The sequence below is a fragment of the Microtus pennsylvanicus genome, chromosome 5, assembly GCF_037038515.1.
Source record: "Microtus pennsylvanicus isolate mMicPen1 chromosome 5, mMicPen1.hap1, whole genome shotgun sequence".
Lineage (NCBI taxonomy): Eukaryota > Metazoa > Chordata > Mammalia > Rodentia > Cricetidae > Microtus > Microtus pennsylvanicus.
The window spans coordinates 49,926,443-49,942,931 of record NC_134583.1 but is presented as its reverse complement, the minus strand read 5'-3'; the positions used below and the strand labels follow the sequence as shown (position 1 = coordinate 49,942,931).

At 42.7% G+C, this 16,489-nt stretch overlaps 1 protein-coding gene across 1 annotated transcript in view; it reads left to right on the top strand.

Annotated features, from left to right (window-relative positions):
* Stk33 (serine/threonine kinase 33) overlaps positions 1 to 14,882 on the top strand; it is a 168,379-nt gene extending 153,497 nt beyond the window's left edge. Inside the window, exon 13 of the mRNA XM_075974823.1 lies at positions 14,230 to 14,882. Within this exon, the coding sequence (XP_075830938.1) occupies positions 14,230 to 14,421 (192 nt within the window). The 3' untranslated portion in view covers positions 14,422 to 14,882. The remainder of the gene's footprint in view (positions 1 to 14,229) is intronic.
* The last annotated feature ends 1,607 nt before the right edge of the window (positions 14,883 to 16,489 follow it).

Sequence of the window (16,489 nt, the reverse complement as noted above, 5' to 3'; positions counted from 1 at the left end):
TTTGGGTTCCAGTTCCTAGGCTGGGCTGATGGCTGAAAAGCCTTAGGCAAACGACTTTGTGGTAAATGTGTGCCCCACAGTGGGTGCCAATTGAATCATGATTAATAAAAGCTCAGAGATATTGATATTGGGGTTCAACCTGAAGATCCAAAAAGCAAAGCAGCCTGCCACGGCTCTTATCTCAACTTCAGTCAGAAATAGAAATCTGGCCTCCAAGAATCTCAGAATGAGACTGTGTCTGAGAGCTGTGTCCTGCAATCTTATATTCCTCTCTTGGGCTGGAATTAAAGGCCTGCACTGCCTGGTTTCTATGTCAACTCGTGTGGCTACAGGGATTAAAGGTGTGTGTTACCACTGCCTGGTCTATAAGGCTGACCAGTGGGGCTGTTTTACTCTCTGATCTTCAGGCAAGCTTTATTTATTAAAATTCAAATGAAACACCACTACAATTCATAATAGCCAGAACCTGGAAATTTAGCTTTAACTAAAAAGGGAGGTCCCCATCATTTCTGCCTTCCATTCTGCCATGTTCCTTCCTGGGGAGTCTCAGAAGTCTGTTTAAAAGTTCCCAAATTTAGTTTCTCAGAGGCCAAGGTAGTCACACTTCTAAGACACTGGCAGAACCCTCCTTGATGGGTCTCTGGATTGTAGCAGGATTACTCTTTACTTACAGCAGATATCTACTTATATATGAATACATAGCATGTTTGTCTTCCTGGGAATGGGTTCCCTCACTCAGGATGTTTTTCTCTAGTTACATCCATTTGCCTCCAAATTTCATGATATTATTTTTTTAACAGCTAAGTAATACTCCATTGTGTAATGTACCACATTTTCTTCATACATTCTTCAGTTGAGGAACATCTAGGTTGTTTCCAGCTTCTGTATATTAAATATAAAGCCATACAGTTGAGCCAAAGTCTTTGTGGTAGGATGGAGTCTACCACAAAGTCTTTGGTATATGCCTAGGAGTGGTATAGGTGGGTCTTGAGGTAGATCAGTTCCCATTTTTTTTACAAACTGCTATATTGATTTCCAAAGTTTTTGATGTAAGTTTGCACTCCCACAAGCAATGGAGGAGTACTCCCCTTGCTCCATATCCTTACTAGCATGAGCTATTACTAATGTTTTAGATCTTAGACATTCTGACAGGTGTAAGATGGAATCTCAGAGTCCTTTTGATTTGCATTTCCCTAATGGCTAAGGATATTGAATATTTCTTCAAGTGTTTCTTGACAATTTGAGATTATTCTGTTGAGAATTCTGATGGAAACAGATACAGATGCAGACCCACAGCCAAACACTAAACAGAACTCACTGAATCCTGCAGAAGAAGGAGAGGAAGAATTGTAGGAGTTAAAAGGGTCAAGAACACCACAAAGAAACTCACAGAATCAACTAACCTGAACTCATAGATGCTGTGGAGTAATCTTTTTGTATACTTTAAATATGTATTGCTTACATTGTTAATAAAGAACTGACTGGCCAATAGCTAGGCAAGATTTCTGGGGCAGAAGAAAGTTGAGAAGAGGGGAGAGTCTAAAAATCTGAAGAAGATATGGAGAGAAGGATATGAGCTTTCCATGCTGAGAAAAGGTACCAAACCACGTGGCAGACTAAATAAGAAATATGGGTTAGTTTAAAATGTAAGAGCTAGTTAGTAATAAGCTGAGCTATTGGTTGAACATTTATAATTAATATTAAATCTCTGTGTTGTTATTTGGGAACTGTCTGGAGGGAAAGAAAAGTCTGCCTACACATAGGGGTTCACGGAGACTGAACTGACAATCAGGCAACCTGCATAGTTGTGTAGCTTAGTACTTTTGTGGGACTTCTAACAGAGGGGTCATGCCTGGTTTTGGTGCTTTTGCCTGCTTTGGGGATGCTTTTTCTCATACTGGTTTGCCTCTGCCTGCCTTAATATGAGGGGAGGTGCCTAGTCTTATTTCAATTTGATATGCCATGTTTGATTGATGTCCCTGGGAGGCCTGCTCTTTTCTAAATAGAAATGGAGGAGGAGCAGATGGGGAAAAGGGAAGGACCGAGGTTAGAAGGGCGGGTTGAGGTTGGGATATAATACATGAGAGATTAAATTGATAAAAACCAATAATAACAATAAAGGAAATATTATATATCATCAGTATATATATAAATATATCATCAGTATATATCAGTTATATAACTTGGAAAGAAAAATTTATGAGTTAATTATATAAAAAGACAATGGCAGAGGAGAGAAAGTGAGGATTTGTTTAAAGCCAGAACACTTAAACTGAGTATCTTTCTCCCTCTTTCCCTCCTCCACTCACCTTGGCTATGGTGGGAAGATTTAGTACAGAGGAGGTCTCACCTTATACTGCTTCAAATTTGTTTTCAAATTGGTGACATCTGACAAGGCCCTTTATGATGATGCTTTCATGATAAAAAGCCAAAATTTCCTGAAATTTAGTTAAATAGCAAAAACCATTTTTTCCTGAAAAATTAAATTTTAGCTTTTGAGTCCAAAAGAATCAGTTTTAGTGTGAAAATTTGATGGTATTTTCATATTTTTTGTCAATTTTCATATTCTAGTTTTGAAGTATTGCAATAAGGCATCTGTATCTATACTGTCTAGTTTTCAATTAAGAAACTTCCTCCATAATATCAGGTTGTAGACAAGCCAGCAGGACATTTTCATAGTGATTGATGGGGAGACCCAACCCATTGTGGGTGAGGCCATCCCTTGGCTGATGGTCCTGGGTTCTGTAAGGAAGCAGGCTGAGCAAGCCATGGGGAGCAAGCCAGTAAGTAGGCAGCAGCCATTCATGGCCTCTGCACCAGCTCCTGCACAGTTACCGCTGACTTCTGCCAACGGCATGCAACCCGTGTGACCCCAGGGGTAGAGTACACTTAGAAGCTTGTGCCCTGTTCCGCCAAACTTCACTCCATGTACTTCCCATTCTTTTGCTTTCCTTTCTTTTCTCTTTTGTTTTGAGAGAGGGAGTCACTATGTAGCCATGCCTGGCCTCAAATTCACAGAGCTCCTCCTGCCTCTTCCTCCTGAGTTCTGGGATTTACAGCTGTGCACTGCCATGCCTGGTTCACTTTTTCCTTTCTCTGGCCATGCTTTGCATCTTTTCACTGTGAGTAAGCAATCCTGACACCTGTCCACAGCAAGTCTTCTATTCCAAGAGAGCGTTGGTCCTTACTCCCACCCAAGAGTTTCCTGAAGGAGGCTAAGGCTTCACGGCCAGCTTACCCACAGTCCCCTGGTAGAAGGGACCTGTTAGAGAATCCTTTGTTTCTGTGCCTCCCCCGGCCACCTTTTGCTCAGTTGCCCCTAGGGCCTATGGCTGTTTGTGCAGCAGAGAACTCTGATGAATTCTGCTTCCCTTCCACATGTATTCTTTTGGTCTCTTCATCTTTGCTTTTATACTATAATTGTTACATGCATTTTATCTGCACAATTATAAACTGCACAGAAAAATGTATCATTTTAATTTTAAACTGTCATGTATATTTTCCAGAAATTAAGAGCAGAAATGTCTTTTCTGTTTACCCAGCTATTTGCATTTGCACTGTTCTTCGTCCTTCCTGTGGTCTGGGTTCCCATCTGGCATATTTCCCTTCAGTTCCACAGGCTCCTTTGCACTCTCTCTGCTGCTGTCTGCCGCTGAGCACCCCCATCGTCTTTCACCTGGAAACATCTCTGTTCTGTCCTAAGCATTTTAGGAGCTTCCTGGTTTGTAGGATTTTATGTCTGACAGGTTTTTGTCTGTTTTATTTGGTTGGTTGGTAAATTGGGTCAGCACTTTAAAGGTTGTTCCTGTGTCTTCTGGCTGTCAAGTTTCCTCAGGAGTTTGTTAGATAAAGATGTTATCTTTATATGTATTGTGTCATTCTCTGAACTCTCAGATTTTTTCTCTTTATCTTTGATATTATGATATTGCTAAGGAGTTTGTTAGATAAAGATATTGTCTTTATATGTATCATGTCACTTTTCTCTGGACTCTAAGATTTTCTCTTTATCTTTGGTATTATGATATTGCAAAGCGTGTTTTTCACAATGATCCTGCTCAGGTTGACTGTGATTTATGAATGGGTATATTTGATCTTCAGTTATTTGTGGGAAGATTTGCCATTCTTCTTACTTTCCCCGTGAATTCCAGGTCAGTTTATGACTGCTCTGATGGTCCCTTAGGCCACTCAGGTGGAACTTTCCTGTTCCCACTGCTCAGACCCCCAAAATAATCACACAGAAACTATATTATTTGCAATACTGTTTGGCCAATAGCTTAAGCATATTTTTAGGTAGCGCTTATATTCTAAACTAATGCATCTCCATTAATCTGTGTATCACCATGTGACTGTGGCTTACCAGGTAAAGTTCCATCCGGCATCTGTCTCTGGCAGGGCTACATGGCTTCTCCCTGACTTTGCCTACCCCCCCCTCTATGTATATGTATATATCTTCCAACCTGGCTGTATTCTGCTAAGCCATTGGCCGAAAGCAGTGTCTTCATTAACCGTGGCAATGAAACCTATTGACAGCCCATCACCTCCCACACCGCTTTCCGCCTGCTCTTTACCCTGGCTCCCTCAGTCCGTGTCAGAGTCACTGACTTTCATGAGTGACATCAGGCAGAAAGGTCTTATTTTTTAACTTTTGATTTTGAGGGATTTTGAAGAGGTGGGGTCCCCGAGATAGGCTGATCTGGAACATGCTGCGTAGAACACACTAGCCTTGAACTTGCAGGAATTCTCCTGCCTCTACCCCCGAATGTGGAGATTACAGATATGAACCACTATGCCAGCTTAGGAAACTAAAGTGAAATTATCAATGCTACCTTAGAAACTACCAAAACAGATATGCGAAAATTGGAAAACCTTGATCATTATATATTTATTTGTAATCAAAATATTTAAAATTATAATATTTCCTATAAATAAAGTTTCATTGTCAAGTGAATTCAATGATTAATTTAATTGTTTAATAAGGAAATAAGAGGAAACTCACATAAACCCTTGAGACGTTTGCACAAAGAGTGTATAGGGCAAGAAGAACAGCATTAATATAAACATGACAGGATGTTCCAAGAGAAGAAAATTGTTAGTAAGTATCTCTCATAAAGTCAGACATAGAGACCTTGAACTAAAACTTAACATGCAATTTAGAATTTAGAATTCTGTTACAAAATAAAGTGATTAAGAAAACAAAGTATGCACAAAGTATTTTACGCCCAAATCTACAAAATATCCTAGAGCTAAGATGAGCTGACACATTATGGAGAGATATATCATGCTCATGGATTGAAATAGTCAGTACTATCGGGATGTCAGTTCTTTCATATTGGTTTATAACTTTAAACCTATCCCAATTGAAATCATCAACATTTGATGTTCTGATTAAAATTAAATAAAATTTTCTAATTAAAATTTATTTGTAACTATATTAAGACCTGCATTAGCCAAACTAGACTGAAAAGCCTACATTTTCAGGATTTATTTACATGGCCTAATTTTAACTCTTGCTACGTAGCAACAACAGTCGATGGCAAGTGGTGTTTGTCCAAGGACAGACGAGTCGATGAATGGACAAAGTAGGCAAACAGGAATAGATCCATACTTGTATGACCGGTTGATTTAAAAGTCTTTAAAACATTCAACAGAGAAGGAATTGTGTTTTTAATAAATAGTGCTAGAATGTTAGGCCATCTATATAATGAAAAATGAAATTTGATCTCCTAGCTGGAAATGAATATGAAAATTAGTTTGTGATAGCAAGATATAAATCTAAAAGCTAAACTATAATATGCCTAGGATAAATCATAAGAGACTATTTTTATCCAATGAGTAGTCAAAGATTTCTTAGGACACAGATAACGACTTTTAAAATTGATTGAAGTTGATTGCTTCATAAAAAGTAACACACCTGCTCACTGAAAGCATGTGAGGAAAGCAATGGCCAAGCAGAGAGAAAATTCTTGAAGAATTCATCTAGCAAAGGACTTGTATCCATAATCTGGTGACTGCTACTGTGGTGGTTTGGTGAATACGGTCCCCATAGGCTCATATGTTTGAATGTCTAGTCCCTGGCTTGGGGACTGTGTAGGGAAGGAGCAGGTGTGTCCTCTTTGGAGGAGGTATGTCACAGGGAGTGGGCTTCGAGGTTTCAAAATTCCAAGCCTGGCCCGGTCTCTGTCTCTTTGCCTCCTACTTGTGGATGAGGATGTAAAGTTCTCAGCTACTGCGCCAGTGCCATGCCTGTCTGCTTCCCGCCATGATGCTAATAGGCTAATCCTCTGAGGCCGCGAGTAAGCCCCCGATTAAATGCTCTCTTTGTAAGAGTTTCCTTGGTTACGCTTTCTCTTCACAACAGCAGAACAATAAATATAAGACAGTTTCTATCTCTAAACAGCTCAGTTTTCTGGTGGTGGTAGCATATGCCTTTAAAACCAGCACTCAGGAGGCAGAGGCAGGCAGATCTTTGTGAGTTCAAGGCCAGCTTGGTCTAGATGGAGACAGAGAAATCCTGTCTCAAAAAACAAACATCACAAGACTTGAACGAGCAGTGCAGACAGAGCCAAAGTCCCTTACAGATGCCCCGCCCAGAGCTGTAAGGAAATGCAAATGCTTTAACAAGACATCACACATAGGAGAATCACCAGAACTAAAGACTAACCAATCCAAATGTTGGCATGGGTTGGAACAAGTATACTTTTCTTGTATTGCTGATAGAAATTCAAACATACCATCTGGGGAATCCTTTCAAAATACAAATTGGTATTACTTATAAAGTTAAACATTTACTTGCCATTCATCCAGTGATTCTAAATTTTTCAAAATATTTGTAAACTACCCCAAAAGACTTGTAGGATATGTTTATAACAACTAATTACATACCCTAAAAACAGAAACAGTCCAGATGTCCACTAACTGAATAAGAGGTAAGCATGCAGTGGGATGTGTTTATAATGGAATATAGTTTGTTATTAGAATACTACTCGACAAGAAAAATGAATTACCAATGCCTTGATGAACATTTAAAACTTTGAGATAATATAATAATCTGCAAATATATCAGTAGAGAATTTAACCAGGGGTGGAGAGATTGTCCAGTGTTTTGCCATGCAGAAATAAGGCCCTGAGTTCGGACCCCAAGTACATATGTAGAAATCTGTGTATGACCCATGCCTGTAATCCTAGCACTGAGAGGTGGAGACAGGAGAATTCCAGGAGTTGTTGGACCAATACTCTGGCCAGCTGGTGAGAGACCTTATTGCAAAAAGTGAAGTGGGCCTGGAGAGATGACTTGGCAGTCACTACCCCTGGCTGCTCTTCCAGAGGACCTGGCTTTGGTTCCCAGCACCAACATGGCTGTTTATAAGTTCCTATAGCTCCAATTCCAGGGGGTCCAATACCCTCTTCTGGCTTCCTTGTGGTACACACATGCATTCAGACACCCACGCATACACATAAAATAAAAATATTTAAGAGATAAGGTGAGGAGGAGCAGAGGAAGACACTCAGTGTCAGCCACTGGCCTTCTCAGACACAAACATGGGTACACAACCTCATAACCCCCCCCCCACAATGCACACATGCACACACACAATTAAAAACTTAAGATTTTTTAAATGAATTTTAAATGTGGGGGGCGGGTATGGACTGTGAGTGCAGGCAGCCCTGGGGCTGGAGGTGCAGCCTCTGTAAGCCACCTGACCTGGGGGTGGTGAGCCGAACCCTTGCCGAACAAGATCTGCGTGTGCCCTTAATTGCTGAGCCATCTCCCCAGCGCCACAAAATTTTTGATTAAATTTCAACTAACATTTTAAGCAAAAGAAACGAGACAAAAAGGTTCACACATTGTACTCTTCTCTCATTTATATGACGTTTGAAGAGTCAAAACTAATTATGTCTAAAAATATCAGAACACTTGTGGCCCCAGAATAAAATAAGAGGAAGGAGAGGGAACACAAGGATCTTCGCAGGGTTTATTCTCAGGATGGAGACTGAACCCAGGGCCTGTGTGTCCAAAGTGTTCCCCCAGGGAGCACCTCCTCATGCCCTGAGCTACTACGTCTCTTGACTGTGGTGTGGGTTACCTGGGTCTGTGTGTTTGTCAGAACTCCTCAGAGTGTAATTGTGATCCATATATTCTACTGTATATAAATTATATCCTTGCTGCAAAGAGAAGAAGGCTATTTACATCTTTCTCTAATTTGCAAGTTAAATTTTATTTTCATTAACTTCATTCAAGACCCAGATCCTCATGTGGGTAACCTTGTAAAGAAAGTCTGTGTGTTTCCAAGTTATTTCTCTCATTCCCGCTTTCCTTTCCTTTCTTTCTGTCTTCTGAAAACCACATGAATATGAGATAAGATGTGTGACCATTGTGAGCAAAACTATAGCAGAAAACTTGTCTCCGAATTTTGTCATTTGGACCTTGTGCAGGCCTATAATTTGAATGTGTGACTCTAGAAGTGGTTGCCATGGTGATAAACCACTTTACTTAAATAGCATGTATTTTACTCAAAATTCAGAGGAATGGTAACAGTTTCTAGTAATCACACTCTGGTATTAACTGGCAGGATGTGCCGAGAGCACACAGGCTTTGCATCCATTATCACCGGATAAGTTCATCAGGTTGACGTTACACCAGCGAGCAGTGAGATGCGTGTTTTCAGCCCAGTCTCCTGTTACATATCTTCCCTTGCACACACAGGCCCTTTTCATGATTAATAGTATGAACGCAGAAATCAGGCCAAGGGTGCTGAATTAGAAAACGGCAAAACTGGAGAGGGGCATCTTGTAGGGTCATCTTTCCCATTTCTCTCTGTGCCATCAGAGCAGCTACTCCCCACTGTCTCAAATGCTAAGAATCTGTCACAGACAACCAGTTGCTGCTGGAGGGACCCTGGCATGACCACCCTGACCATGGCACACAGAACTGGCATGTAGCACCACAGTGCTGAATCTGCCCCTTCTGTGTGCCTTGCTTTAGCTTTGTTTTTCTTTTGTTATTATTCTTGCATGCATATGTGGGGTGTGTGTGTGTGTGTGTGTGTGTGTCCCCATATGTGTGAACACAAGTGCATTGGGGGTCTGAAGTTAATATCAAATACCTTTCTTGGCCATGCTCAATTCTCTTGTTGAGCTCGAAGCTTGCCAATCCTGGCTAATTTAGCTGACCAGCTTGCTCCAGGGATCCCCAGACTCTGCCTCCCAAGTGCCATGATTATGGGCAGCTTTCCAACTGTTACATGGCTCATGGAGATCTGTACACTGGTCCTCAAACTGGCACAGCAATCTCCCTGGCCTAAGAAGTTTCCCCCTTTTTTCTTATATAGTCTTTCTGTATCTTTTAGACTGAAGAATTTCTAAAGAAATTCCTACCTGTAGTCATATTAGTAGCAGTTGGTAAAATGATTCTGGTCCCTTCCTTCTCTGCAGGCTGGTATGGCTTCACTGTGGTTTGTGTGAGGATATGGGGTTTCCTCTGAATTCTGCCGATGCTTTCCAATGGCCACAGGCTCTCGGACATTGCTTTAACGTGCACCCTCTGCAGTCCACAGTCAGCAGTGATTTTCCGGTCCTTCCCTGGGCTGACAAGATGGCCTCAGTCTTGTGATGGTCAGCTAGGGGCTTTCCCGTGGAATTGATAAGGCTTCCTCTCCCCTTTCTCTCCTGCTCTGGGAAAGCTCACAGGAGTGCCTGTCCTTCTGCTTGCATTTCATGACCTGTAAGATCTCATAGCCCTGACAATCTCACTTTTCATTTCTCTGTCCTATGACTTACAAAACTGTCAAATTGCATCAGTGACAACAGAGACCCCTGGGGGAATCCCAGAAGCCACAAGAGGAGAAAAGGTGAAGCCCCAGACTTAGATGGTCTATAACCTAACAAAAAAAATCCCTGAAAAATCAAGATTGGTGCAAATCTAGAAAAATCCTGGGAGCTGGAATTTGCCTCTGCCATTTACATTCCAAGGAGAGGAGAGGCTTGGTTCCCGGTGAAGAGAACGTGCCCCAAAGGGCACAGCATGATGGGTTTGGCCCTGTGATAGTTCCAGCAGGGAAGCACAGGAGGCACTCAGACTCTAAGAAACCCTAGGACTCTGCTTCCCCAACAGTTGCCTGCTAACCCTGATGCAACTACAATACGCAAAAGGAGGTGGTGGGAACTCAGGGCATCTCCTCCATAGGCACAACAGTGTCTCTAAGTGTGTTTGTGTTGATGCTAACAGTGAGTGAAGGAACAGATACCATGATTTCAAAGAAATTCTGAGATTTATTTAAAACATGGCTGTCAGGACGGGAGAGATAGCTCATCGGTTAAGAGACCTTGCTGCTCTTGCGTGGGACTTGAGTTAGGTTCCCTGCATGCATGTGGCTCACAGAATACTGTAAATCCAGCTGCGGGAGGGTCCAATGCCCTCTTCCAGCTCCATGAATGTGCCCACACGTGCAACATACACTTAAACACACACACATAGATAAAAACAACATACACCTACACACATACACATAGATAACATACACCTACACACATACACATAGATAACATACACTTACACACATACACATAGATAAAAACAACATACACTTACACACATACACATAGATAAAAACAACATACACCTACACACATACACATAGATAACATACACTTACACACATACACATAAATAAAAACAACATACACTTACACACATACACATAGATAACATACACTTACACACATACACATAGATAACATACACTTACACACATACACATAGATAACATACACTTACACACATACACATAGATAACATACACTTACACACATACACATAAATAAAAACAACATACACTTACACACATACACATAGATAACATACACTTACACACATACACATAGATAACATACACTTACACACATACACATAGATAACATACACTTACACACATACACATAGATAACATACACTTACACACATACACATAGATAAAAACAACATACACCTACACACATACACATAGATAAAAACAACTACACTTACACACATACACATAGATAAAAACAACATACACCTACACACATACACATAGATAACATACGCCTACACACATACACATAGATAAAAACAACATACACCTACACACATACACATAGATAACATACGCCTACACACATACACATAGATAAAAACAACATACACTTACACACATACACATAGATAAAAACAAATCTTTATTTTTGCCTATACCAACTTTAATATGGATGAGTACAAAACTAACGAAGAAAATACACTCTCTGCTGAAGGGAAGAGTATCAGTTTGTACAACTGCCTCAGAATCACACTTTTCAGTACCATTAGTGCAAGCGAAAGAGTGAGAAGAGCGGACTGTCTGCTGAGAAGGGACTGGCCTAGCCACGCAAGACAGTCTCTGCTCAATGAACAAGTAAGCCAGATGGATTCAGACAGAGTGATTTGCAAACTAACCATGAGCCCGGCATCTCGGTGTGAAGGAATGTGTGCACTGCACTACCATTGTGTGAAAGGGGGAAAGAGAGCTGGGGATGAAATAGGCCGAGGCGTGGGGAGTTATGACCCACTCCCCATAGAAGTAACAACACTGAAACTGGAATTCAGTTGTACAATTCAGAGAAGATGTACACTGTAAATGGACAGCATTGGTTGTGTTTTATGAGGCTGGGTTTGAGTTAACTGGGAGGCAAGGAAGTGATGTTTATTAAACCATGAGTATATACTTTTTAAAGACCACTAAAGTTGTAAATCAACTCATGTGGTTAAGGGATGTAATTTCCCTCATCTTGCTACGTAAGGAAACAGACATATCCTGCTTCTACATCAAAAGCAACTAGACATCTCAGCTGTTTCACTTCTCCTACCACATTTTTTTCATAAAATTCCCAAAGCTGCATTGAGATACTATCTTCAAAAAGAAAGTTCTAGAGCATATGGAGTTGAATCTGAGAATGTGAAATAGTGTTTCCTCCTGGTGCTTGTGGCCTCTGAGTCAGATCCATTGAAAGTTGCAGGGGGGCAGTTAGGTGGCCAGCAGCTGTCTAACTAGGGTTTCTATTGCTGTGAAGAGACACCATGACCATGGCAACTCTTATAAAGGAAAACATTTAATTGACATGGCGGCTTAGAGCTTCAGAGGTCCAGCCCACTATCATCGTGGCGGAACACCGCAGCATGCAGGCAGATGAGGTGCTGGAGAAGGAGCTGAGAGTCCTGTATCTTGATGGCAGTAGGAAGTAGACTCAGCGTCCACTGAGCGAAGCTTGAGCAAAAGAGACCTCAATGCCTGCCCCCAAAGTGAAACACTTTCTCCACAAGACCACACCTACTCCCCAAGGCCACACACTCTCTTTGGGGGGGAATTTTCTTTCAAACAACCACAGCAGGTAAAGGCTCTTCCGGCCAAATATGATGACCCAGGTTTGATCTGTGGAACTCACATGGTGGAGGGAGAGAACTGATTTCTACAAGTTGTCCTCTGACCTTCACACATGCGCCATGGAACATGTCCACACAACACACACAATCAATTACTTCATCAAACAATCAACAAATAAATAGTGTAAATTTAAAAAAAATCACAAAAGTGGGAGACTGAAGAATGGAAGCATTCAACCAGACAGGAATGTCCGTGTTGTAGTGGACACTCTGGAAAGGATTCTCTTAACTACTCAGTATCCATGTAGGAATGTCCGTGTTGTAGTGGACACATTGGAAAGGATTCTCTTAACTACTCAGTATCCATGTAGGAATGTCCAATGGGAGGAGGGCTGGCTTTGGCTTCACCTTTGGCTAGTATTTGTGTGTAAATTTAGTTAAATTTTATGAATTGAAGATCCAGAAGGATTCCACTCTCAGGAAAGCACATGGTCCCGGCCAGTGTCAGAGCGGTGTTTGTGCCCTGCTAATGGTGTGAGTTTTCAGCAAGGTGCAGCAACTCCTGTAGCAAATCGGAAAGATTTTTTAATTTTCTGGTTTGGAAAGAATTCAGTGGCGGCAACTTGCATATTTGGAGAAGAGCAGAGGAAATGACCTTTTCCAATTCAAACTTCACACGATTTTTCCAAGGTACAGAACACTCTTAGAGTGTTCTCTGCTCAAGAGTCGCTCCTGTAGAGTCAGACATGAGGGACATTCTGAGGAGGCCTTCTGCAGGGGTGCCTGCAATCGACACCTCCCACACACCTCTTTCTTGAAATGCAGGTACCAGAGTGTAGCTGTCTGGAAGTTTTGCTGCAGCCCTAGGAACTTGTATTCATCAGATAAATGTATAAGTAGACATTTTCATAACCTAAAGGCAGGAAGATCAAGGAACCCCCGAGCAACTGTCTAGTGCGTGTGTGATCTTCCCCTCTTTGAAAGCAGTGCTCTGCTATGACACTGTTGCACGTGTGCCCTTTCCCGTGTCATTCTGCGCAGTGGAAGCTTGCTCTGGCCTGTTTTGTAGGTCTCCGGGGACAGGCCCTGCTCTTTACAACTCTTGGCTCGCCTTCACTTAATTAAAACGATCTCTCTTTAAATGAGCCTCAGGTCAGAGTAAGCCCCGTGTCCCTGGGACTGCAGGATCTAGGCTGCTGCATCCTGTCCTGCGGAGTGGGATGACCTGAGAGCACAGGTCACCTCTGACCGGTGCTATCCTGCTGTAGCCCCACGCAGTCCTCTCGGCCACCCCCTCAATTCATTCCTACCAACACCCCTTGAAGTGAGCATTCAAATGTTGTTTTACCCCTTTGACCAGTGAGGAGTTGAGACTCACAGAAACCTACAAAGCTGCCTGCTTGACTGGTAAAAGAAGCCTATCCCTGGGGAAAATGCAGGAAAGGGGTGGATGGTGTGAGGGCAGGCTGAGCGCAGCAACTTTGTACCTGTTACAAAGAATAACCACGCTGTGCATGTGTGCAAGTCTGAAGAAAGGGAACAGGACAGAGCCTTGGTGGCCAGGTGGACATTCTCCTTTAGTGAATTTCCTATGTCAGAGCGACAAGCAACCCTTTGGTTTCATTATAATCTCTAAATGCCTTGGTTTTCTTGAAGGAGGTAAAAGAGCCTTTGGGGCACGTAGTGGTAACTTTACAGACTGATGAGTGTTGCCCACGCTCTGGAGCATGCCGTGGCCTCACAGTCTCCCGGGACGCTGTTGTCTCCCACTCCCTTCTGTTACTGTACATACTTTTTTACATCTGAATATTAATCTCGGCCTTTTCTTTCATTCATAGCCCACCACTGCTGCCAAGAAGCTAGATGTAGATGATGCTGACACGAGCTACTCAAACTCAACATCGAGCAAACTACTTTCTGCCGAACTCAAAGCAGAACCCGAGAAGAGCTCCGGGACTGCGAACCAGGCAGTGGCGGCTAAGGGCACCATGAAAACCTCTTCCGTTTTGCGAAGCAAGAAGAAGCTCTAGGGTTCTGCCCAATGCTGCTTAACGCAAGACCAGACCGCTCCTCCAGTACTGAAGGGAGGGGACAGGAGGGGAGAGTGGACAGCAGGGCACTGAGCTTTTAGCCTCTGGCTCTGCTTAGCCCTGCATGGGTTACACCAGTTTAAAATTGAAGCTAGTTACTAAAGCATCATAGCCACACGGGGCACTGAAGGACAGCGTGGGTGTGCGTAGGGCAGGCTGCAGCTCTCGCCAGCTCCAGGATTCCAGAGTTAAGGGACAAGTGCTCTCAGTGCAAGGTTGGGGCCATACTTGCTTAGTTCTACTCAAATTCTTATATTTAGGCACAATTATTTATAAGGTAAAACAAGAGGCCAGATACAGTAATGGAGGTTCTAATGATTATGAGCACTCAGCACTAGGAGATGTCGTTAGATGATTACTAATAAAATGGTCATGGCCACAGGTGCTGTGGCAGAAGCGATGCAGTCCCTCGAGTGTTCTTGTGATTCTAGTTGCTATAGATGGCTTAAGACAAGTTACTTTAAACATAGAAAAGTAGGATATTTTGTAACTGCTTGCATTGGCTTGCTGCTATTCTCCCATCATACTGATTAAATCAACAAGCCCCGATGTCTTCATGCATGTCATTTTAAGTTAAGGAGAGGTGACTTTAGCAAGTCCTCTGAATGCTTCCCAGACAGCTAATGCTGGCCTGTTGTCTCTTGAGACTGGACAGGAAACATGTCATGAGCTGGTAACGGAGGTTCTCTACCTCTGGGGTTAACAACTCTGCCACTGCAGGGTAAGCAGATGCTTCTCTCAGCTCCCCCCCCCCAAAAAGTTAAAAAGCAACTAGAATTTGTTTCATTTTTATAATGTAATAACCCAGCTTCATCCTGTATTCTACAGGATTGTCCGTTTGTCCCCAAAAGAACCACACCCATAAACTGACTCAGAAGCTAAAAGAGGGGCGTGCACCTCCTGTTCCGAGTTCACAAAGTCCCACCGTGGTCAGTCAGGCCAGAGATCACATTGCCATGTCGCCCTTCATCTTAGTTCCTTTCAATTGCTGTGGAAATATACCATTGCCAAGACAACGTATGGCAGGAAGTGGGTTTGAAGTCTGTAGTTTCAGAGGATTAGAGCCCATGATACCGAGCAAAGGCAGGGCAGCGGGAACAGTGGAGAGCTGCATCTTGATCTACAAGCAGAAGGCAGAGAAAGAGACACTGGGAAAGGCACGAGACTTTTGAAACATCAAAGCCTTCCCCCAGTGACCAAGTCCTCCAACAAGGTCATGCCTCCTAACCCTTGTCAATCAGTTCACCAGCGGGGACTGTGGGGCTGTTCTCCTTCAAACCAGCACACGGCAGCACTCTGCCTGTATTTTCTTAGTGCTTGCACAGCTCCCGTGAGGAAACCACCATTCAAACACACCCCATGGAAATTGGGTTTTATTTAAAATTGAAGTTGATGGCTAGGGAAATGACTTCTTCGGCAAGGTGCTTGTCACACAAGCGTGGAGACCTGAGCTCAGATTCGCTGTACCCACCTTCAAAACAAAACAAAACAAGCACAGGTACACTAACCTGCCATGCCAGTGCTGAAGAGATGAGAGCAGGAGGGCTCCGGGCTCGCTGGCCAGCAGCCTAGCCAGCATGGGGAGAAGAGGCCACTGTGGGTCCTTGTCTGGTAGAGGGCTAGCAGGATGGCTCAGCTGATAAAGGTGCTGCCGCCCAAATTGATAACCTGATTTCAACATTCCACATGGCAGAAGTCTGTCTTCTGATTCCCTCACCAATGTGTCATTGTATGCCCCCCCCACATGCACACACATGCACGCACACATACACACACACATACACACACACATACACACACATACACACACACATACACACATGAATGCACACACACACATACACATACATACATACACACACACATACACACACATACACACATGAACGCACACACACATACACACACACATACACACATGAACGCACACACACATACACACACACATACATACACACACATACACACACATACACACATGAACGCACACACACACATACACATACAT